Source organism: Vanacampus margaritifer, chromosome 18 (genome assembly GCF_051991255.1).
Source record: "Vanacampus margaritifer isolate UIUO_Vmar chromosome 18, RoL_Vmar_1.0, whole genome shotgun sequence".
NCBI lineage: Eukaryota > Metazoa > Chordata > Actinopteri > Syngnathiformes > Syngnathidae > Vanacampus > Vanacampus margaritifer.
In genome coordinates this window covers 12022601-12047980 of record NC_135449.1, presented here as the reverse complement: position 1 = coordinate 12047980, position 25380 = coordinate 12022601, and the positions used below count along the sequence as shown (strand labels likewise).

General features: G+C 39.3%; 1 protein-coding gene across 20 annotated transcripts in view; it reads right to left on the bottom strand.

Annotated features, from left to right (window-relative positions):
* The window catches only part of cacna1g (calcium channel, voltage-dependent, T type, alpha 1G subunit), a 235239-nt gene extending 215324 nt beyond the window's left edge, over window positions 1-19915 (bottom strand). For 17 of the 20 annotated variants that reach the window (XM_077550107.1, XM_077550117.1, XM_077550118.1 and 14 more), the window contains exons 1-2: window positions 19252-19912; window positions 18239-18540 (exon numbers count right to left, since the gene is read on the bottom strand). In XM_077550107.1, the coding sequence (XP_077406233.1) occupies window positions 18239-18533 (295 nt within the window). In that variant the 5' untranslated portion in view covers window positions 18534-18540; window positions 19252-19912. Of the gene's footprint in view, window positions 1-18238; window positions 18541-19251 lie in introns of all 20 variants that reach the window. The other 3 variants (XM_077550123.1, XM_077550122.1, XM_077550124.1) reach the window with 2 other exon arrangements.
* Between the last annotated feature and the right edge of the window lie 5465 nt (window positions 19916-25380).

Genomic DNA, 25380 nt, shown 5'->3' with positions numbered 1-25380 from the left:
TTAAGTGCTAGACCGATATGTTTTTTACAAGGCCGATGCAAACGCCGATTATTAGTAGTCAAGGAGACCGATAACTGATATTTCAAGCCAATATTCATTTGCAGTAAAAGAGAAAATATTAGCGTGAGAAAAAATATATATTTTAATTTTAAACATATAAGGAATTGACAGCTTTGTTTAAAAATAATATAACAAAAATTGCAGGGAGCTACCAGGGTCATCAGCATGTGTTAAGTTAAATTAAACACGTACGTAAAAGTAAAGTAAGTTTTCTACTGTAAATAAAGTTTTCAAAAATTTCAACATTCTTCATTTTTTTTTTTTTTTAATACGGAGTTCCCAGTGTCAGCATCATTTTTATACAGTGGGAATTTAAATGAACTCATAAATGAAAAGTTCCCTTTATCTCAGTAGTCAGGTTTCCATTCAATTGTTTTGAATTTTTTAAGCGAATTTACTGAAAATGTTCAAAACAGGTGATTTATCCCCGTTTCCATCTGTTCTTCTTTTGCGAATATTGAGAGGGGACTCCGCCGCTGTAGTTGGCGATATGCACCATAGAGATGTGATCCACCAGTAATTTTAAAGAAGAAGAAGAACAGGAATCGACGGCGCCGTGCGATGACGTCGTATGAGTTTCTTTTGTAATTCTTAATAAACCGCAGCGTTTCTTTGCTGTTTTTAATCCAAAATAGCATTAATATTGGCTTCTTTAATTCCAAAAAGATTTCAGTTTCGTCGTCCCCCCCAACATTCCTTACTTTATCGTCCGGCATTGCTTTGGGACGACAAATGTACATGTGACGCAATATCCGGTCAAAACTTGCGCCGTGTATCCGGTCTTTCCATAGCCCAAATTTTTCTTTTTTCGATACGCTTCAAAATCCACCCCCTCTAAGAGTGAAAACTTTTTAATGGATTTTGGGCCCTTTTTCGAATTTCTAGCGTTTCCATTCAGTTTTATTTTCGTATTTATTGAAAATTCGAATACAAATGGGTGGATGGAAACGTAAAAAGTACTGAGCGACAAATGCATGTGAACGTAGCTTGATTTGGGCTTTTTTGTCACGGTTTGTAAAAGGTTTCAAAAGATCTTTGCAGACAGTGAAAATTCGTCTGAATATGTTTGAAAAGTAAAAACTGTCACAAATCCTGATGAAAACCCTAAATTTGCTACGTTCTCAAGCTCAGTGAGATACCAGCTTTATCGGCCTTCAGATTCGTAAAAAGGCCGATAATCGGTCTATCGCTACTCATTTTCAAATGGATTTGAATGACTTTCACAAGTTTTGGGAAAAACTCTGCCTCCGATTTCAATGAGTTATACCTAATCTACATTACACCAGTATGCATTTGATACCTATTTATGTTTTCGTTTTGTGTTACAAACACTAATAAGTTACTGAGAAGGGGCAGAAAGATCACTATATTTAAATACATAGTGTTATAAGAGATAAACAGCTTCTGTCCTAGACGCACGAAAACCTAAAAGATATTAATGCGAACAAGTTGCGCTCCCCAACGAGCCACAGGCACGAGCTTTTATTTATGAAATTAATTTGTGTTTTCCTTATACTTGGCAACCACCCTCATTTCAGAGGGGATTAGGACCCAGAGGAGAAGAGCTGAGGAATACTTTAAATTAGAAGCAGATTAAAAAACAGGCTCCCCCACAATCCTCTCGGACTCTCTCTCTTTCTATTGCTGGGAGTCTCTAGGAAAGGGAAAAAGAAAAAGTCTGGAACTGATTTTGTAGCCGCATCTTATTGGAAATCCTAAACATGTTAACGAGGGTCGCCCAAACCGCAAGTCTCACGGCTCACTCCAGATATATGTGTGTCATTGTGAGTCAGCCGGTGTAAACGCACACCCTCACAAAAGCAAGAAAAAAAAAAAAAAGCAAAAGCATAGACCCCCGCCTGTAAACAAACGCAATAACACACACTCGTTTTGATGTGGCACTTGCAACACACTAACACACAAAGCCAAGCGCACACTCCTCAAAGGGAACAGACAGGGCTTCCCTCTTTTGTCTGCATCTGCATCAATCAGGAATTGCTCAAAACACACACACACACACACACAGAGGAGCGGTGGGAGGATGTGCTTTTGGACCAGATTCTTTCCTGATTGAAGACTACTAATGGCCATGCCAGAGATTATAAAATGATGCAGACCGGTATGCATGTAATTGTGCGCACGCACGCGCTGGAAGGGAGAAGGGAACAAGGATGATGATACAGTGGTGACTAGACTACTAAAGGGAAATATTAATCAAGTTGTAAAGCAGATTCCATTCCATCGCTAAGTAGCATTCTTTTTTTCCTTTTACTTTTTCTAGTGATAGACCAATATGTTTTTTCCAAGGTCAATACCGATACCGATTATTAGTAGTCAAGAGGACCGATAACCGATATTTCAAGCCGATATTTATTTGCAGTAAAATAATATATTTGTGTCAAAATTAGAAGAAATAAATACATTCTTTTAATTTCAAACATATAAAGAATTGACAGCTTTGTTTAAAAATTATAACAAAAATTGCAGGGAGTATTTAGCATGTATCAGCATGTATTAAGCTAAATTAAAAGATAAGCAAGTAAATAGTTCCCTAAAGTTTTCTACTGTAAATAGATTTCCAAAATTCCAACACAATTTATTAATTTATATATTTATTTATTATTATAAGTGTAGTACAGAAGAGGATTAAGGCCAGTGAAGAGAGAAAAAAAAAGTTTGGCAAGATTCTCAATTTATTCTCAGAATTCTCACTTTAAAGTCAGAATTTTGACTTTATTCTCAGAAAAAGTGAGAATTCTCACTTTAAAGTCAGAATTCTGAGATTAAAGTCAGAATCCTGCCAAACTTGTTTTCTCTCCCGTAGTGTAGGGAGTTCCCAGTGTAATTTATTTCTTAATTATTATAAGTGCTGTACGGTGTCAGCATTTATTTATTTTTTATTAAGTGGAAAATTTAAATCAATCCATGAACGAAAAGTTCCCTCTATCTCACTGAGTGACAAATGCATGCAAATGTAGCTAATTTGTTTTTTTTGGTCAGGATTCGTAAAAGTTTTCAAAAGATCTTCGCAGACGGTGTAAAAGTGTCAAAAGATTTTTTTAAATGCGACCAATCCTGATGAAAACCTTAATTTTGCTACCTTCATAAGCATTCGCCGCTCAGTGAGATACCAGCAGATTCGTAAAATGGCTTATGCTGATATTTGTCAAAATGTCGAATGTCGGCACCGGTAATCGGCCTTGCCGATAATTAGTCTATCACTAACTTTTTCTAACAGTTTTCTTTGCTTATTATTTCTCATTCCGTTCTAATAGCAGCATTGAAATTAGAATACTAGAGCGGTCAAAATGAATGGATTATTTATTGACAAATAATCAATTATCACATTAAGGCGCATTCATGTAGATTGGACCTTGAGAACAGAAATGGACTCCTACTGTTATTTAAACAATGTACTGCTTGGTGGAAATGAAGCCAATGCACAGTAATGTTCTTTTTGCACTCACTTCACACCCATTTATCTCTTGACTTTGCAATAACTTTCAAGTGAGTTAAGCTCCGAGCACATGTGACTTGATCCCTATTCCCCAGTGTATCACAACACAGGTATAAATGTTCCTCAGATCCCAAACAAGGTTCAGTATCGGAACTAAACGTTGTAATGCTGCTGTGATCTGATTGGGGGAGCATCCGCTCTCCCATCGTCACCCTGGAGACATTAAGCTCTAATGGCTGTGAAACTGTAAATGCCACAGTGATTTGGGCCAAACGCCAGGATAGCGCTAGATAGTAAGTGTGTGTGTGAGTGCGATGCCATTTTCACCAGCTGAGCAAAACAGACAGAGTAAAAGGGCAATGGAATTAGGCAAAAATATTCGAATGCGACAAGTAAGTAAAAACACGCTTGATATATCGTATGATTTTGATTTGAATGAAACTTGGTGTGCTTGTTGATAGTGATGGAACAACGCTAAATCTCAAATTTTAGGTCAATCGGAGCAAGGGTTTGGGAGCTACAGTCCGCCAAATTTAGCAAAAGGAGGTGTGGCCAACTTCCTTTGTACCCTTGTATTGCACAAACTACTGTGTCAATCTTGACAAGTTTCAGTGATGTACGTTTTGTTGTTTTGTTTTTTCGGCAATAAGAAGTCAAAATATCCACACCCTCATGAGCTATCATTGAATTTCTGGGGGGATCCACAAGGTCAATTTCAAGGTCAAATTATAGGTCAAACTGTGACTAAAATATGCACCAATCCTCTAAATCAGGGTTCACCAATTCCGAGTCCTCGAGGTCCGGAGTCCTGCAGGTTTTTAGATGTTTTCCACCCTCATCAGTAGAGATGGGAAAATGAAGCCTCATGAAGCTTCATGAAGCACTTTTACTATTTTTTTTACTCCTCCAGATGGTGCTCTTGGTTCAAATATAAAGGCTAGTGCAATGAAAATGTATTACATTTCCACTGCCTTTTTAAACCAATAGTGCCATCTAGAGGAGTCAAAAAATATCACAAGTGCTTCATGAGGCTTTATTTTCCCATCTCTATCAGCATGCCTGAAAACGATCCTGATCTTTAGCATCAGGTGTGTTGGTAGGCGGAAACATCTAAAACCTGTAGGACTCCGGACCTCGAGGACCGGAATTGATGAACCCTGCTCTAAATGATTGCAGATTTGGAATTCTTGTTGAATTACCTTTCCAACAATACCTGTTTTGTGAGGATTGATGAAGTAGTAGTTCCTGAGAAATAAGGGTTCAAAGGAGGCCACGCCCCTTTTGAGCAAAAATGGCAAAAATTGGCGGGCCATAGCTCCAAAACCCTTGCTCTAATTGACCTAAAATTTTACATTTAGTGTTGTGCCATCACTATCAACAAGTACACCAATTTTCATCCAAATCAAAAGATGTTTAGTTAAAGAATCATTCTAGACTCATTCTGCTGCAAAGTCCTAATTAGTGTCCTGATGAAAGACACAGGGCGGGAAAGAAAGAGAGAGGGCGAGTGAGGGGAAAAGTGTAAGCTGTCAAGGAAGATGTATAGGAGGTGTGAATCTTCACTGAGCTCATTGTGTGTCGCCTGCCATCAATCTTGTAGCACAGGTAGTTAGGGCTTTAATCCATCAATAACAGCACTCCCTCATTTTATATGAACCAAGAAAGCACCGCATTTTTAGACCTGAATTCTGTGTTACTGGGTGTTGATTTGGGTGAAGAAAAACCTCTACGGCTGATGTAATTTCAGCGAGTCAAATTCATTGACTCCAGGCTGGGTTACCTTATATACACCCGGGCTCTTTTCTCCTGCAAGGCAGCAGCGGGGTTTTTTTGGAGTTTAAGGACAACTCCGGGTCTGGATTATTCCGTTATATGCTAAGGATGAAATTATACAGTTCTTGAATTATTTTGTTCATGAGTTAACGTAGAAAAAGCGTGTGAGACATAAAACAACAGGTTTTCAGATTTTCATGAGTAGTGTAATTTATGTTCATTATTTTTCTGTAAAACTAAAAACAAAGTGGATATTTTGCCATGCAGGCAATTCGTATTTACCGCGAGTCGTGCGGGAACTAAAAGAAAAAATTTGTGCCACCGAACATGAACTATCTTGTGGCGCACTTGTTATTGTTGTTCCCCCCCAAGTGCTAAGTACTAGGTTCGAGTCCTGTTTTCTCCATTTGGGTTGGAAAATAAAAACTTACACTAAAACTGTGAGAAATTAATACAAAAAGGAATGAAAATAACACTTTTCAGTTAAAAGTGACAACAAAACTGTGAGAAATTAAGACCAAAAAATGAAAGGAAATAACACTTTTAAGTGTTACATTTTTTTTGTGTCAAATAATAACACTATGGGTGTTAGCCAATGAGTTAAATTGTTACACTTTTGGAAATGTACATTTAACTCTGAACTGGTGAGAACAATACAAACTCAGGGAAAGGGTTAAATTTAACACTATGGGAGTTAAATTTACACTTTTGATTTTACTGTGCAGTTATATAGCATTTGTTCTCATAACCTACCATTCATGAGAGAATCTACTGAATGAGACAGATATTTGAACTGTTCGTTTCCATGGAACGTTGCGAGGAATAAGACATTTATTTTCCAACAGGCTAACTAACAACTGTTAGAAAACTACAGTTGTTTGTTTCCATTCAACGTCATATGTGTATGTATATCCTCTGAAATGGTGCAAGTCTTTTCTCATAAAATAAACAGCATCTGGTGATAATTCCCATTTGTAAAGATCAGAAAATGTACAAAATGACACGCACACACGCACATACACATACTCACCCACATACAAAATAATATTAAAAAAAAAAGAGAGAGAGAGAGCAATGATGATGACATGTCAAATCGGTAAAATTACCGAATGAACAATACTGAGCTCTCCAGAGAAAATAAAATAAAAAAAAATAAATAAATAAAAATGACACTGATTATAGATGATAACATAAAAGTACAGCATTTGCTAATCAGCAAAACTGAAATTCAGCAACGTGATCAAAAAAACACTGAAAACCCCAGTGCACAGTTGATCAATTTTGGACCCTAAATGGCAATTGTTATTGCATAGGCCCGAGTAAGGTGCTTCTGATGGTAGGATCTACTTTAAGTGCAAAGCCAACAATCTAGAGTGGGTGACTGATGTGATGCTCTCCAAGCCCCTTCAAAAAGGCCTGATTATGAGAGTGTGTGTCTGTTCTGGCTTGCGTGATAAGGCCAGCAGTCAGTCTGGACTCTGTCAAATGCCACCTGTGTCCCAAGTTAGCACCCACGCCAAAATGGTCCACTTGTGCCAGACATAGCATCCCCTGCCGCGTTGCTCTGCAATGTATCAATCGGTCTGAAATGGGGAAAAAATGGCGGAAAAGTGAGAAGGAGTTATCGCATGAAGTATGAGCAGCGAGTACGGACCAGGAATATGACGTCGATTGAGGAGTTATTCCATGAAGTTTTATGAAAGAGAGGCCATTGAGGAAAAAATATGACTGGAAACACAGGAAGGCTTTAAGGAAAAGGTGAGACGGTATTGAGCCGAGAATTGGAGAAAGTTGGAGTGGAGCACAAGAAGGAGGCAGCCAAAATAAGAAGAAATTCAAGATAACTCAACTCAGGTGCAAGTTGATTTGGTTGTGTAAGAGAAAGTGTAGAACTCGCCCACCCCCGTTCTCCTCCTGCGACTCTAACCCATCTCCTCCTCCTCTTCCTCCTTCTGCTGCCACCAGTCTCCTACAATGGACTAATGAGAAAAAGCTGGAAAATCCTGGAAGATGTCCCGCATCGAATTAAAGAAAGAACAGCATGAAAGAAACGAGGCTAAAGCAGTAAGTACGAGTTCATCCATCTTCGTTTCAATTAATCAGTCTTGCCACTGAAATCATGACTAAAAAGTCCAATTCTGCAGCAAGTACACAAGGTTGTCAGCCAGCACGAGTATTGACACCGCACCGTGACCGAGAACGGTATCATAGATTTGGAAATCGATATTTTGCCCCACAGACAGTTCAACGGCATCTGTACTCCAGCAACACATAACCCATAAAATGCTTTTCCAAATCAATGCCTGGTGGCTGTCTTGTTTTGGATCCACACATCTTAATTACTACTTTATGAAGCAGCACTAATAAGTTGACAATATTCGCCTACTGTGATTGTGCTTCTCGTACAAAGGACGGTGTCACTTAGGGAAGCTTGAAGCAGATCTGCAAATGAAGAAGATGATAGGGGTGATCAAGTCCTGTCTTTGAGAGTTTTCCATGTCTCCATCATCTTTTTTTTTTCTTTTTTTTCTTTTTTCTGGAGAGCTCAGTATTGTTCATTTGGTAATTTTACCGATTTGACATGTCATCATCATTGCTCTCTTTTATTTTATTTTATTTTTTAAAATATTTTTTTTGTGTGTGTGTATTCATTAGTTCACCTAAAACCTATTAAAAAATCAAATACCGTTCACCTAAACCGAACACTTCCAGCCAGAGTCGTGAGGCCGTCAGGAGACCCGAGGAAGGACCAAAGAAAAGAAAGGAAAGTGAAATCCAGCACCGACCAGACACCACCCACCAGACACCACCCAGAGTCCTTCACCAACCGCATGTCTCCATCATCTAATGCAGGAGCATCATCTGCGGCTGTTTTTTTTTCTCTCTTCCCCAATCCTTATGTTTTTCCTTTTTCATCTGAGAACCGGGACGCCATTTTGGGCGACTCATCAGGCTTTCCGTTCTGGCTCCCTCTGTTGGTCATTGTATTTTTTTGTTTTTTTATGTCTCTTAGACATGTTCAAACTGTATTCAATTTCATGAGACCTTGTGGTACAATGACAAGAAATCTGTACTGATTCCGATCAAGTCAAATCAAATGGTCAAATTTTATGTATGCATCTTTTGTAACGACTGTTGTCAGGATGGTCGTAAACTGAAGACCCCTACAGTATAGGAAGTGATGTTTGGTCCTGAAGACAACAAAAGCCTTTCCCTGTCACTATATCCCCTGCTTCTTCGAACCGCCTGTGTTTTTAACAGGAGAGTCCATCTGGCAGTCTTTGTAGTTGACTTTGTGGCTTAGCCTTAAGTCACAAAGGTCATAGTCTCATCTTGTTAATTTGAGATCCCTGCCAACAGTCATAAATAGCAGTCCCTTCAATTTAGCTGTAATTATATCAGTACTCCAAGTGATGCATTGCATCCTTAATCGAAACGGCCATTTTTGAATGTAAAAAGTCAAATCCAGTCGACAGACTGAGGTCATTCAACCATTCGTCCATTTTCTGCACGATTCATCCTCATTCGGGTCACGGGTGAGTGTCAGCCTATCCCAGCTGACTTTGGGCAAAAGGCGGGGTACACCCTGGACAGATCACCATCCATTTTCTATTTGGGTTAGCTTCAGGGACGTGGGAAGCTGGAGCTTATCCCGACGTAAACTTTGGACTGGTGGCAAAATGCACAGAAGTGAAACGAGTGAACCGCTTCACTCGCCATCCATCTTTCTTGTCATTTTCAGGAATGCGGGTGAGGTGTAAGGGGAAATTATTGAATGTTGAAATTGTACCAGATGTATTTGAAGCAAATCGAAACTAGTTGCAGGTTTTAACTCGATGCGCTCCCCTATTGCTGTCTGATAATGCATCGTTGCATGTCAGCTTTTTTTGTTTTTGCTTCATTAAAAATCCGTCAAGCGATCCTGTTACTATGCAGAAGAGTAAATGTAGAAGCCATAAGTGGGCTGAGGAGTTTCAAACACACAAAAAAGCAATTGCAAGTAGAAAAGCACAACAGAGAGCACAATGAAGTCTTTTCTTTGTGCTCAGTCTGCTTGTAGTTTTAACGGCTTAAACAAATCTCCTCATTAACAAAATACCTCATACAGAGTCGTCTACTCACACCTTGCTGCTGTCTGAACTTTGTCTCGGCGCTCGCTTTTCATTGGCTCACTCAAGCTCTCATTTTTACTGCTGACTGTGGCAATGGTTAAATAAACGAAAACTACAAACATGATGTAGTTTAGTATTACCAGTGTTTGTATTTGTACAACACTGACCCTGGTCACCACAACAATGACTTCAGAATAGTGTTGCCAACACTGCGTACTTGCATTAAATATCAGTCAGGACAAGACACGCTCAGGAAAAAATGAAGAGCGTGAGGATGCCCTGTGATTTATTCTTTGGACAGCAGCAGTAAAGTGGACACTGTGGAGTGTAATATTGCAGCGTCCAGAGCGAAAGCAGTGAGTGTACATGTCTACAGAAAATCAAGTCTCCAATTGAGATGTTTGTTGCAGGACCAAGACTGACCTGTGAGAGGCAGCATTGTGCCACAGGGGATTCCGACTGAAGGAAAATACAACAAAGAAAAAAGAACACCAAAAAAAATAGGCTACTTCATGAATGTATTTTATATATATATATATATATATATATATATATATATATATATATATATATATATATATATATATATAGCTACCTGTACATGGGGGGTTTTGGACTACAATTGTTCTCCCTAGATTTGAAAAAAAATTGTACTGCTGTTTGTACTCCTTACTTTTCTTGAGTTGACAAAAAGAGAACGGTCAAGTCAACTGTGGTTGGACTACTGACACTGTAGAACTACTTCCTGCTTCTGTGTCTAAGAATCATGGGAAATCTAGTCCTGCTAGCCGTCTGATAGCATAAAAGTAAAGCTAGTGATTATGCCCTAATGAGGTTGTCACTATAAACTATGAGAGGGAATGCTGCCAATGGAGCTAACAGGAGTGAGGTAAAGGGGTCAAGTGGGGTCACACAAACACAGCAAAGCAAAAAAAGGCACGCAGGGTACAAAATATGCAGCGACCTAAAATGAGACAACCTATGGCAGCCTGTGGTAAAGAGCTGCACAATCATAACCTCGCACGACTGTTTTACCATTAAATAAAAGCTAAATTAGAAATACACACAACAATGTAACTATCTACACAAACAATTTATAAAATGGACAAAAACAGCAGTAGCCCGAAGTCCCTTGCCGCACAGCAATTAGGTCATGGGAGCCGCCGTTTGTCCATTGTAATTGGCACAACAACAGGGCTAGCTAATGTTAGCGTGTGTGTTCTGTATCACCATCTATAAAGTCATGCAAGACCTTTGGAGTGGGACTCAATAGTTCCAACTGGCCCACTTTAAACCCTGATTAGTGTACCAATTTAAAATAGCTTCCCATTTCTTCCAATTATATTTAAATAGAAGTTGAACAAAAATCTAAATTACAATTGAATATAAATATAAAAATAAATATTGATAAATAGTTAAAAGTGGTAAAAGGACAAAAAGCCGCCAATACATTTTACACTTAACTAGGCAGATTTATCAAACTCTGTTAAGCTAATGCTGCACTTCCTGTTAGTGCTTTTATTTTGACACATATTCATACCACTTCCGGTGCACTACCGAGCCAAGCTGACTGATACAAACCTGTCCACGTCAAAATTTTGCAGTTATAAATGTAATAATAATGAATATATTTGTGGAAATTGGGGTCAAATTGTATTTTAGAATCTTAAAAATGTGCAGAATTTCATAAGTTACCTCATGTTAAAGATTAGATAGCTCTTAATATGAAACAAATGCACTGAGCTGTAACCCATGTCTTACAAATGCAATTATGCCATCTAGTGGCAGATAATTGACCTCAACACAAATTAATATCACACTTATTTTTTTACAGTACATCTTTTTAATTTTATCAAATTTTATGAATTGTTATGAAATTAGTGTATCAATGGCTAAATGATGCATGCATATTTCTCTTAGTTTAACATTTTCCCACTTTTATGTAAAAAACAATATGAAAACTTACATTTTACATTTTATTGTACATTTAGAACAAATGTAAAATTTGCGATTAATCGCACGTTAACTATTGGAGTCATGCGATTAATCACGATTAAAAAAAAAAATCCCCTGCCACCCCTAATAATTACATTGAAAACAGCAGGGGCCCCAAAATAGAACCCTATGGATCACCATAAGTCTAAATTTGCTTAACATTTTTGAAACATTTGAATGGAAACCCAATACTATTATATATTGACGCTGCTATGTGAAAAACACTTATGTCCATTTTTTATTTTTTTTTTTACGTTTTGTGTTTTTCACATTGCCGCGACGATTTAATGGCCTGACTTGCCTTAGTACTTTTGTACAAGAAGGTGATATTTGGATTTAGGCATTGTGGACGCGCTATATTTGCTCATTTAAAAACAGATCTGAGGAATTTGCCAGAATCTCCAGACTAGTCACTCTGGACCTTTGGGATGCAAACTCGAACTGACACAGCGATCCTCTTGTACATCAGTGAACTCTGACCTTGCAAATGTTCTTCACTTCTGGATGAAGCGGCAACACTTTCCCAAATCTTGTCGCAAGTCTTCCCAGAGGAGTGAAAAGCTGCAGTTGTAACTGCAAAGCAGCACACTTTCTTCAAGTACACGCATCCCTCGGGGCAAGAACTGCACATGCAAAATACATGTACCACATCACATGGCCCTGCCAACCCCACCCGCCTGCTAAAAGTCTTTGCACGGTTACGTAAGTTTATACTTCATCAGATGTGTGTATCGAGCGCATAACAACACTTGAACACTTCGATTCGGTTCATTAGGAGAAAAAATGAGTGCAGAGTGTGAGAGGCTCTGATGTAAGTTAGAAGAAATGAGAGTAAGAGAACAGAAGGTTAAAAAAAAAAAAGTTGGAAAGCAAAGTGGTAGGTGGGTAGACGCCGAGCAACTGATTTTCATGTTATTTTCTCCCTTTCTCAAACTCCTCCACTGTTTTTTTTCGGAGGCTTTTAAAGATGCCGTTCGTTCGCAAGCCAAACTGCCGCTTTTTACACTCCCCGAAGTCACGAGCAAGCGAACGCTCGGGGGAGGAAAAGCCAAGCAGAGGGAGGTGGAGGTCGGGCGGGAGGGAGGTAGGGTTCCGGGTGTCAACGAGGAGGGCAGAGGACATTTTCTGCTGATTAAGTAAGTGTTTGCTTCGGCTTCCATTATTTGACAGACGCTTCGGAGCAATGAGCAACAAATGTGAAAGAAGCCTCCGGCGGGGGAGCGAAACATTGCAACACAGATGGCCGGCACACTTCAGGGAAGACCTTCCTGTCCTTTGAGCGCACGTTGTGTGTCGGCCTACTACAACTTAGCCTGACGGTGGTGACCTCCCGCACTGACCATGTAATCCTCAGCTTTTATCAATGTGAGAAAAGGGATCAAGAGCACTGGATGCCCTCCCTCCTCTTCCTCCTCTTCTTCCTCCTCCTCCATCTTAGCACAGCATCCAGCTCCCCGCCACAGAGGAGACACCTACGGGAGTCCTGTGGAACTTTGTGTGTGGGTGTGTGTTGCTTACACAACCTCTCAGAGGCGCAGACACACACGGAGGCTTTTCATCTCTCTATCGCATACTGAAGGAATTGTTTGCAAAACCGGCGGAGGGGATTTCACACAGGCAACTGAACCAAGAGCTCACACCCGAGGGGTCTTCAATTAGACCGTAAAAAAAAACTCTACGAGTATCCAGGGGTCCTAATTACTTCAGACTGTTAAAAATGGCCGCAAGCTGTCTGAAGCCAGGGGCTGACTCAGGACATGCCTGTTTTGAATAGAACCAGACAAATTCTGATACTGAGACACTCCACTAAGTGGTGCAGTGTGGACTGGAATGGTAACAGGCAAATCTAACTCAATGCTTTTTAATGCTGTTTTATGTGTTTATGCATATAGTGTTTATATATTAGGGCTGTTAGTCAATCATATGATTTCAATAGTTAACATTATATCTGTTCTCAATGCACAATATAATTTTTTTCAAGTTTTCACACTCTTGTTAGTTAACATAAAAGTGGACAAATATTTTTACCAAGTACAAAAGTTGCTGTATCTTTTAGTTCACTGATACACTAATTTTATAGTAAGTAATTCATTAGATTAGGTTAAAAAGTTTTTTTAAGTTAAAAAGATAAACAGTTAAAAGGAGTGTGTGAAACATTGATTCATAGATTTGTGTTGAGGTCATTTTCTGCTACTAGGTGACATTAGTGTTTCATGTTGAACATTGGTGAAAATGAAGAGTCCATTTTTCTTTTCAAATTTAGAGCAATTGGTAGTTAGAACAAAAAGCAACTTGTGGACTTGGGGACATTTAGTTCATTGTAAATTGCACCAGTCCGCACAAATGCATATTTTTTGTTATTAATGGTAAATTCCACAATATTGTATGCAAACTAACGCATGAACAACAATGTTTTTACATCATGCATTTCAATTTTTAATGCCTCTGGACATCATATTTAATGTGTTTTAATGCCATTTAAGGCCTTAATTTAAAAATCCATTTAAAGACTTTTAATGGTTTTTAATGATCTGCAGAAAACCTTGGGTAAACAGAGTCGAACCTCTGATGTTGTACAATTCTGAATTTAAGTGAATTTTGCAGGGAAAATAAAAATTTTGGAGGAAAGGACATTTTTATTTTTATGTTGTGCATGCAAGTTAAAATATATGTCATTTACAATCTGTGCTCACAAGATACCTACATTATACTTACTATACCTTTACACATATCCTGCATGTAACTTAGTATAAAGCAACTTATGTATTTGCTTCATGACAGAAATCTGTGCGTAATTGACGCCTCCCAAGAAATTTAGAATTGCCACAAATGGTGGAAAAGCACTACTTTTGTCTAAATGATCCTCCTCAACTGAAGTAATAATAATAATAGGTGAGTGGTTCAATCAAGCTAACCCGCCTTAAGAATCTCACTCATGTCAGATTTGAACATCAAAAGTAAAACACACTCATGTCGTCTTCCAGGTTTCCTTATTTCGATAGATACGCGCATATAAATAACATTTCATAATGTGAGAGGTTCCACTGTAGTGATTAGTGTTTTCCATCGTGGGGTGTGCAGGTCGGACAACGGCAACTGCCTCGTAAATATCATGACATCATAGCTATGCAACACAATTACAACAGCCAATAAATTCAACATGGCAGTTACTAAAAGGACAACATTGGAGGACATCCAGTATTTTATATTCTTTTTTCTTTGGCATGCATCTATTTTCTCAAAGTGCATGTTTGCTCTTGTTGTCTCACAGATTCTGTGAATCAAAACAATAAAATGATCACTGATGGCAGACAGGGGAGTCATGTGTAGGTCAACCTAATTGAGAAGAATATGCGGGCAAGGGTGAAGATTCGGTTAATATATTATTGTTTACTTCCGGTTTGTAACATAGTGGATATCAAAAGTCTAAACACCCCTGTTTAAATGCCAGATTTTTTTGTAATATCCACCAGTTAGAAAGCGAGCAGCAGCATTTTGACTAACTTGAGAGATCACTGGCTGACTCCAAAATAAAGTACATTACAATAATCCAGCCAAGATTCACCACGGAGAAAGGAAAAAGGCTTAACCTTAGCCATCTGCCAAAAGTGGAAAAAAGCTGGATTTGACAACAGCACACATTTGCTGGTCCAATTAAACCCGATAAAGCCAACCGTATCATATTAAAACAAGACATTTTGAGCCCTGTATTTCATGAGTATAATAAAAAAAAATTCCCCCAATAAAACCCTGACGTATATGATCTGACACATGTATTGCACTGATAATCCATTAGAGGGCAGCACCACCCAGCTGATTGCAAGATCGCCCCAATCGAGGAAAGAGAAACACCTATACTTATTAAAAGTGGGAAATGTTCTTTCTGATTTGGGGAAATACTAATATTTGTTATATGTATGTTTATTATTATGTTTTTGACAGTTATAAATGTACAAATTTAAAGCATTGTGACCGGATGTATCAAATATGACACAAATCAAAAGTCATATGTGGAAGTTAATTTTTAAAAAAAATTTGTTCAAAAGGACCAATAAATACTCTACTTACAAAGAATCAGACTTTTCCACCATATATTTCATGGTTCAGGCTTTATCGGGTAAAAAGACCAAGTTTGCGACTGCTGGCTTTAGATAGAGCACCAGGGGGCCCAAGTGAGCATGGAGGGATGCAACCAAACACCAGTGGCAGTCATCCGCTCAGCAGCAGTGGAAGAAAATATTACCATTTTCTCAAGGGCAGCAAATACCATGAAAACAACAGGGGCCCCAAACTTGACCCCTGTGGAACACCGTACGACAGTGTGGCAGAGGCTAACACAAAAGGTTCTGTCACCACTCTAGTGCGCTCCCACTAATTCCCACATTCAACATTATTCTAATTGACAACTCAAAATGTGTTCGTAATGAAGGTAGGTAGCAACAAAATGTGCATTACAAAGAGCAAAAACAAACCAAAGTAGAGTGCATGGTGGAAATTGGAATTCGGTTTACAACATACAGCAGAAGCAGATCGGGCAACCAGTGATATTGTGGGAGTATTGATGGTGGGAATAAGAGAGACACGCTACAGGAGTCATTGGTGGAAGCAGAGTGCAGAAAGCGGTGCGCGCAGTGTGGAGAGGCAGAAGCAGCAGAGGAGGACATGGATCAAGAGAAACGGTTAAAAATATTGCAAAATATCCATCTGCTCCTTGGGTTAGCAGCACGAGTGTACACACAAGTGCATGCAGATCAATCTGAGCAGCATTACGGAACCAGTGACCTTTTCCTAAATCACTACTGATATACACAAAGGGGCAAACATGGAGGCAAAGAACACACACATCACTATTAAAAATGTATCAAGTCGGCCATACCGTATACTTTCAAATAGTCTGTATTGCAAACCTGCAGCTGAGTGCTGTACTGGTGCTGTAGGGGTTCTTTCTAATATCCATCCATCCATATTTGTACACCATGGATTGGTCGCCAGCCAATCACATACAGAAAGACAACTCTTCACATTCACATTGAGCCAGATTGAGAGAAAACAAAATGTGCATGTGGCAAAAAAAGATCCCCGCGGCGAGTCTGTCAAGGGATCGGCTCATTTCTTGGAGAGCAAAAAAATGACTAATAAAGCCTGTGGTTTTTTTTGGGTGTTTTTTTCCCAATAAATCTATTTGTAGGACCTTTACAGATTTGACATTTGCAGCTATGGAAATGAGATTCAGTCTGGAAGGAATAACTGAGGATAACTGAAGATTGAAGTGATGATGACAGTTGGGAACGAAACAGGAAAACCACAAAACAGTGTAATTCATAATTCAAAATGTACAGAGATCGGACTAGCCATCTAGCGTACAGGGCAGAAGCCTGGTGGGCCGGCGTCTTTTAGGGCCGATACAGTGATATTTAATTATTATTTTACCCCAAGAGATTTGCCCATTATTTAGAGGCAGCAGCCCAAGAATCCATTTACAATACAAACAGCAAACTGAACTAATTAACAACACAGTAAATTTGACTCTATTTAAAGTGGGACTAAATAGACTCAGTTTTAGAGTAATATTTACACTTGGAAGAGAGTAAAAAGAAAAATTGAAAAAAATAAAAGGCCCTCAAGAGTTGACGGACAAACTCACAGCCAATCTACTCCCGGAGCCACGCAGCTCCTGTTGTGTGTTATTATATTGCTCGTGTCAACTGGAATCTTCCTAACTCCAAGACCAAAAATAATCTCCCCGTGGAGGTAAGAAGGGACGTAGCTCAGGAGGTAGTGTTGCAGTCTCCCAAACTGAAGGTCATGAGTTTGTTCCTCAACCCTTTAGTGACTTTTTCCCCAATCCTTTATTTGACTCTCTTCCAAGTGTAAATATGAACCTACTCTAAAAAAAGAGTCTATTTGGTCCCACTCAAAATTGAGTCAAATTTACTCTAAAGAGAGTCAAATCTCCTCTACAAAATTTACTAGTCCAACCCTAGGCTCTAAAATGTGCTAAAACAATACAAGCCATAAAGTTACAAGTGCTCCTGGGAGGGAATCGGATACAGTCCGCTGATGTAGCATTGCAATTAAAACTGAAAAAATCAACCAGAAACAGGGAGGGAGGGAGAGAATTCGATTTTTTGTGGAAGAAATTAATCTAAATGACATGAACATAACACCGAGAAAAAACATGGAAGCAATAATAATAAAGGAGAGGCTGAGACCCCCGGGGCAGAGACGCATCACTCCTGCCTGCCTGCCTCACATCCAGCTTTAAAAAAAAAAAAAAAAAAGCCTCACATGCACATACACAGAGGAACATCCTGAAATTATTTGCCACCCTCAACCCTGAGGGACAAAAGCCGGCAAGCAGTCGCGAGAGAGAAAGTCTCCTGTGCTTCCTTGCTCATCGCAGGTCTGTACACTTATCAATCAATAACACACTTGACTTGAAAAAAGGCTCGTACTTCAAGTGAGTATCAATAAACGAATTATAACACGCAGCCCCCCGTGCTTATACACTCACTGTTAATGTATTCAGCCATTCTGATGGCTTGTCATGTGAGGCTGATTGATTTTTCTTCTCTGGCTGTCATTTTGTTACGCTGATAGGAAGCAAAACAGCAGCTCAGAGGAGCCAAAGCACTGGACGACAAGTCTTGAGGGACAGATTGAGTGCAAGGAGATGTGTAAAAAAAAAAACACACACATTTGTGCCAATGGCTTCAAATCGCCAGTCAGTCACACAGCAACAGAGCCTGGAGGGCTAAACTAGAAAAGCTGCATAAAGTACAAACAGGTTTCTTACCTGTAAGATGACTGCAAAGTGTTTTTTGTTTTTTTAAAGGATATGGGTTACACACCATCTTGAGACACCAGCTCCGAGGACGGGTGCTCTGTTTCATGTAGAAGAAGACCACCGGGGCCAGGGTGGGGTAAGGCAGGCTTTCCTCGCCGCAGGTTGATGCTTCATCCCCGGCTGAAGAAGTCCCGTCTGGGGCCGGGGAAGCCGGTTCCACCATCACCTCGGTCCGCTCCTCACCCCCTCCGTCCCCGGATAAGTCGTTGAGCCGGATGAAAGTCCTCGGTGGGGAGGAGCGGCCCTCCGAGCCCCTGGAGTCGAGATTTCCCCCATCTTCGGCCATCATTCACCTCCTGCGTGGATGAGCGACCATAAGTGTGATTGTATACATTTTTATGGATGGATGGATGGATAGATGGATAGATGGATAGATGGATAGATGGATAGATAGATAGATAGATAGATAGATAGATAGATAGATAGATAGATAGATAGATAGATAGATAGATAGATAGATAGATAGATAGATAGATAGATAGATAGATAGATAGATGATAGATGGATAGATGGATAGATGGATAGATGATAGATAGATAGATAGATAGATAGATAGATAGATAGATGATAGATAGATAGATAGATAGATAGATAGATAGATAGATAGATAGATAGATAGATAGATAGATAGATAGATAGATGGATAGATGGATAGATAGATAGATAGATAGATAGATGATAGATGGATAGATGGATAGATGATAGATAGATAGATAGATAGATAGATAGATAGATAGATACAGTAGATAGATAGATGATAGATGGATAGATGGATAGATGGATGGATGATAGATAGATCGATAGATCGATAGATAGATAGATAGAAAAAAGAAAGCAATGAAGAACGAAAGAAAGAAACACAAAGATAGACAGATTTTAAAAACATTGAACATCATATCTGTATGCCTTTTTTCAAATACAGAACTAAAATAGATTTATAATAATAAATAATTCCAGTGCATCTTCACAATTATTATTATTATTTTTTTTTATAATAAACAAATCACCTGATCTGGACTCGGTAGATGTCTCCAATGCGCGTTCAGTCATCGCATGATCGGTTTGGTGGCTGCAAAGTCCACACCAGCTTGAAGATGGAAGCTTTTTGAATGTCGATGTCCTGTGGCTTTGGAGGACCGCAGAGTTCCCCAGCGGGTCTCTGGCGGACTTGGTCCTTCTGCAGACTCAGCGCGGTGCGCGGAGAGGCCCCTGAGCGGAGCCCCGGTGCTCAAACCTCCACCGTAACACTTTATAACCATCCACCGGGGAATACTTTAAACTCGGTTTGGGTCCGGTTCTGCAGCGTGCAGCCTTTCTTTGTGTCCTACCAACTTCTTTTGAATGTCTTCCTTTAGCTGAATCTCCCCATAAACTCACATGAATAGGTCCGTTTCCGCGCGCTTTCCTCTTCTAAATGAAGTACACTCCAACACTTTTCATTGCATCCACAGGCGTTTTTTAAGCGCATATTCCGCAACACAGTTTTAAAAAATCCGTCAAGATGTTGCCGCGTCCAGCAAAGCAGTCGTCTTTTTTTCCTTCTTTTTTCAAATGTTCAAACATGACAGAGCATCTTTCGTCTTTCTTGCCGACCAGACACTCCCGCTCTCACCCTTGCCTCTTCCAGAACTGTGTCCTCTCGGTTCCGTCCATCAGGAAAGCTCACACAGCTGGATGGAGAGGGAGGGATGGAGGGAAGGTGGGAGGGGTGGGGGGCATTCGAACTTCTCATTACCAGCCCAAGCGCTTCTTCTAAGCCAATCAGCGCGCAGCCTAGTCGAGAGCTCGGTTTTCAATGGCCGTGGAAGCAGTCAATCGGATGTAAAGCGGAGGAAAGAGGGACTAAACAGCTGGACGCATATGTCAACTGTCAGCCAATCAGGAGCAAGGGAGTGATGGCATTTTATCAGCGGCGCGCTGTGATTGGTGGAGAACTTTATTACTGGGACAAAGTAAGAGAAGTTGCCACATGAGCCGTGGATTTGTGAGTACAACAATAAACTGATTGATAATTTTAAGAATAATAATAAAAAAGATATTTATGATATTTTTAAATAATTGATTCTAATAATATAATATAATATAATATAATACAATATAACATATTGTTTTGCCATGACACTATTTTTTAAAACAGCTCATGTAGGATTTGAAGAAGAAGAAGAGGAAAAAATAAAAAATAAATCTCCGCCTGCAACCAGACATATATGCATATTTGAGAAGTATAGTTCATTGCATGTATGCCAGTGGCCACTAGAGGAAGATGTTTCCTCAGGTCATCTTTGCAGCTAATAACGCAATTCTGCCTAAGGTAGAAATGATGTATGCTTAGTTGCTGTGACTTGTGCATCTTTTATGCCTTGTTGCATTATTAAGCATGTTAAGTTAAGATTGTACATGCCTGGGTCACAGCTGCACATACCGTTTCAACCCTCTTTAATTTTCATTAAAGCATATTATTATTGATTTTAAAGATCAATGATGAGGACTTATTTAATTTGCAGCAGCTAGCCTTAGCGCTTTTGTGAACACTTGCAGTTATTAATCACCCAAGACGTTATTCTGCATGCTTGGTGGAAATAAGATTGAGAATCCTCACATTTTCTCACACATGACCTAAAAAGAGCCGCAAGCAAGCACAGTAGAAAGAGCACAAGAGGTAAAAAGGGAAAATTGGACTCTTTACTGTGGCTGTCAATAGTGCCTGTTCAGACTGATTAGTTAAATGTGTCGTTTCTTAACAGGGTATTGATCCAGCCCTGCTTCTAACCTGCTTGGCAGCAACAGGGCCCTTTTCTGATTAGCTACAGTAACGCAATAAAGACATGTTTCTGGGTGAAGGGCACCAGAAATAACATTAATTAATGAAACGCAGCACAATTAAACATCTATTATTCAGTGAATGGAATCAAGCATTGGTTTTCCAACACTGAATACGTGCTGATTTATTTTTTTATGAGGCTGATGAATGTTCCCTTTTTTTTTTTTTACTTTAATGGAGAACTTCAAGCTAAAAAGTTTGTATTTTCCTCAGATGACCATTATGACGAACGGAACTGTCAGTGAATTCTGAGGGAGTTAGGGTGAGAAAAAAAAAAAGACTTGTCACTTGGAGGTCGACAGGAGGCTTTTATCAGTACGCTCGGCAGCTGCTGCTCCTCGACATTTCTGAAAGAACAAGAAGAAGCACCAAATTTGTGGAAAAGTGATGATCTATGGACTATACTGTACAGTGATTAACTTACCTCATATATTTGCGATTGGGCATTGAAAAATTCACCTAATGTAATTGCAGATTTTCCGCCATTTACAGAAAAACGCACGTATTTACTATTTTTGTGTACAAGCCAAAACTTTTGGCATCATCTTGAGGCCTCTTAGTGCAAAGTAACTATGTCGAAGCGGGTTTAGGGGCTTCATTTAGGCAAAAGTAGTGCTTTACTGCATCGTATGGCCTCTCCGTGCAGAGGAACTATGTTGAAGCGAGCTTAGGGGTGAAATTTAGACAAAAGTAGCACTTTTAGGCCATCTTATGGCCTTTCAATTTAGAGTAATCACATCAAAGCAAGCTAAGGGGTGTCATTTAGACAAAGGTAGTGCTTTGTTGCCGTCTTGTGGCCTCTTTGTGCAAAGGAACTATGTTAAAGTGAGGTTAGTGGCTGAATTGAGACAAAAGTAGTGCTTTGCTGCCATCTTATGCCTCTCAATTCAGAGGAATCACGTTGAAGCGAGCTTAGGGGTATCATTTGGACAAAAGTAGTGCTTTGACAACATCTTTTGGCCTCTCAATTCAGAGGAATTATGTCAAAGTGAGTTTAGGGGTGTAATTTGGACAATAGTAGTGCTTTACTGCCATCTTGTGGACTCTCGGTGACAAGGAACTATTTCAAAGCGACCTTAGGGGTGTAACTTAGACAAAAGTAGTGCTTTGCTGCATCTTATGGCCTCTCAATGAAGAGGAACTATGCTGAAGCGAGCTAAGGGGTGTAATTTAGACAAAATAAGTGCTTTGCTGTCATCTTGTGGCCTTTTGTGTAACGGAACTATGTTAAAGTGAGGTTAGTGGCTGAATTTAGACAAAAGTAGTGCTTTGCTGCCATCTTATGCCTCTCAATTTAGAGGAATCATGTCAAAGCGAGCCTAGGGGAGTCATTTGGACGAAAGTAGTGCTTTGCTGCCACCTTGTGGCCTCTTGGTCCAAAGGAACTGTCGAAGCGAGTTTAGGGGCTTAATTTAGACAAAAGTAGTGCTTTGCTGCCATTTTATGGCCTCTCAATTCAGAGGAATTACGTCGAAGCGCACTTAGGGGTGTCATTTAGACAAAGGTAGTGATTTGCTGCCATCTTGTTACCTTTTTGTGCAAAGGAACTATGTTAAAGTGAGCTTAGGGGCTTCATTTAGACAAAAGTAGTGCTTCACTGTCATCTTGTGGCCTCTTTATGTAACAGAACTATGTTAAAGTGAGGTTAGGGACTGAATTTAGACAAAAGTAATAGTTTGCAATTATCTGGTGGCAACTATAAGCAATTTAAATCTTTTTTCAAGAATTTGTGGATTTTAACTATTTGCAGTAGTAAACAATTTCTTGCAAGGTAAGATTCAACCTACAAACGTCACATGTCCAAACCCAGAAAACAGGTGAGCCATGATTGATTGTTACCTGCGCCCTGAGCAACTGTGATGTCATTTTCAGTCCAGAGCAAGCAGCAAAATGGCCGCCCCGAGACGGATTAAAAACGGGTGGATTTTGCGGTTTATTTCATATTCGACATAAGAAATATTAGGACGAGGCGCGGGTGTAGATCAGATTTTTGTAAAGAAAATATTTCACTTGACTTCCCCTTGAATCGTCCTAGTATTTATTCTGAAATATGGGGGGGGGGGGGGGGGCACAGCCATTTTGAGGTATTTTCACTCTCGCGAGATTCCTCTCCACTTTATTTACTAATCGAATGTTCTCAGAATTTGTTAGCTTACAGTACTGTAATAGCACACTGTATTAGCAGCTACGGCGCTACTTCCGGTCTCTCGATATCTGTAACAAACTAGATGAATGTGATCATCACTCATAATCAGGCATCGATGCACACACGCTACTGTATGTGTGACTTCACTCTATCCATGATATTGAATGCTCATTAGTCCTTCCCCTACAGGAAGGGGTTTGTCCAAATGCAGTAATTACTCTATTGATTATAGCATCTCACCCTGCTCCAACATCCCTCTTACAGTTTCAGCCACCTCATTCACAACAACAGCAATCAACAACAATAGAAAATCACACCGTCATACAGCATAGGCGCACGACACGCGTCATGAAAAAATGTCTTATTAAAATGTAATGCCCGGAAAAATAGAAAAATGCAAATGTGGACATTTACTGTATTTAACCCCCCGCATGTGTCGTCCAAACAAAAAAAATAATGCATTGCACTTTGTGTTACTCATGTGGCGTGTGATTACGTGCGTGGGAGTGCGCAATGGCATCTTAAAAAGGTCAACAACAGTAATAATCATTTAGAAACAAAGTTTTAAAAATGTTAATATTCTAGTTCACGGGTCTGGATCACCAAACATTTCTCTCTCTCTCTCTCTCTCTCTCTCTCTCTCTCTCTATATATATATATATATATATATATATATATATTGTTCTAGGCCTACTGTACGTGTCTATTGTTGCTGTTTGACAGTAATAACACACTCACTTGTTCTAAACTTGGTAAAAGTAAAAAAATAAAATCTTTACAATACGTTGAGATGCGCCTCCACTGGTATAACATGAAATTCTGATTAATATTGCATTTGTGGAATATGAATTAAGCAACAAAATCCACTAGTTTTTATCCATCTCAGGGGGCGGCCATTTTGGGACTTGCTCTGGACTGAAAATGACATCATAGGTGTTCAGTGCTCAAGAAACGACCAATCATTGCTCACCTGTTTTCCGGGTTTGGTAATGTGACGTTTGCAATGCTGAATCGTCTTTTAACGGCTGCAAGGAGTGGGCACTTGTAATACCATACCTGGCCAGTGGGGGCATAATAAACAAAAAATAGTTACCATAGTATAGTCTGGACTTCAACAGGAAAACTGAACTACAACAAATATAGAACTTGCATACATATTAATCTCGTTTACAACAATCAATTTATTTCTTATGTCAATTTTTTTTTCCACAGCCAGTAATCATTTTTTGAACAGTCCAACTGTAAACACTATATTAAGAAATGGATGGATGAATAGCAGGTGGAGGTGAGAAAGAACGAAAGCTGAGGGAAATTAAAAGAATAATTTACATAACCTGAATACAAATCCAAATTAAGCAGGAAAAAGACATTAACCCTGGAGAACCCAAGAACCCTTTTCTTCTTTGGAAAATTATGAATTATACATTAAATGACTGCTATAAATTCACTGAACACCAAAATATATGTTTTTTCAATGTTTTTTTCAATGTATTCCCTAATTTAGGATTAGGGCGAAATTTTACCCTTTGGGATTTAGGGGTATCATTTTGAAAAATCAGAATAACAAAAACTGTCAGTAAACTATTTAGAATTTAAGAAAATAATCAATCAAATACACAGCTACATTGAACAATATATTTTTTTCGTTTTATTTGTTGCATTTTAGCCATCTTGTCACCACCACTCTGGCTCATGTAAGTGCAATATTCATCCACTAGATGGCCCCATGCAGGGGTCAGAAGTGGCACTCTGGACTTTTGAAGTTATATTTGTAAAAAAAAAAAGAAAAAAGGTCTTTGTTATTTGAGTAGCAGAATTTATAGGGGCCAAATTTGACCCCGTGGGTTCTCCAGGGTTAAAAACAAACAATGTTTACATTTAGATTGGATTCCCACATCCTTTCTCTGCCTAAACCCAATTAAAAGTTTCTTTTTAGCACATGCTAACAGCGACGACAACAGTGTAGAACATAGAAAGAGTGAGCTTGATAAATAAAAAGGCCTGCAGCATCTTCCCCTTAATTTGCTCATTTCCTTCTTTCATCTTTCTTTCTCTGAGCGTCCTCCCAACTCTTCGGGTTTCGGTTCCACAGCTCCCATAGGGGACCCTTCGAAGTCAACTCAGGATGAGAAGCTCCCCCAGGGATGAAACTCGGCTGAATGTGGCCCA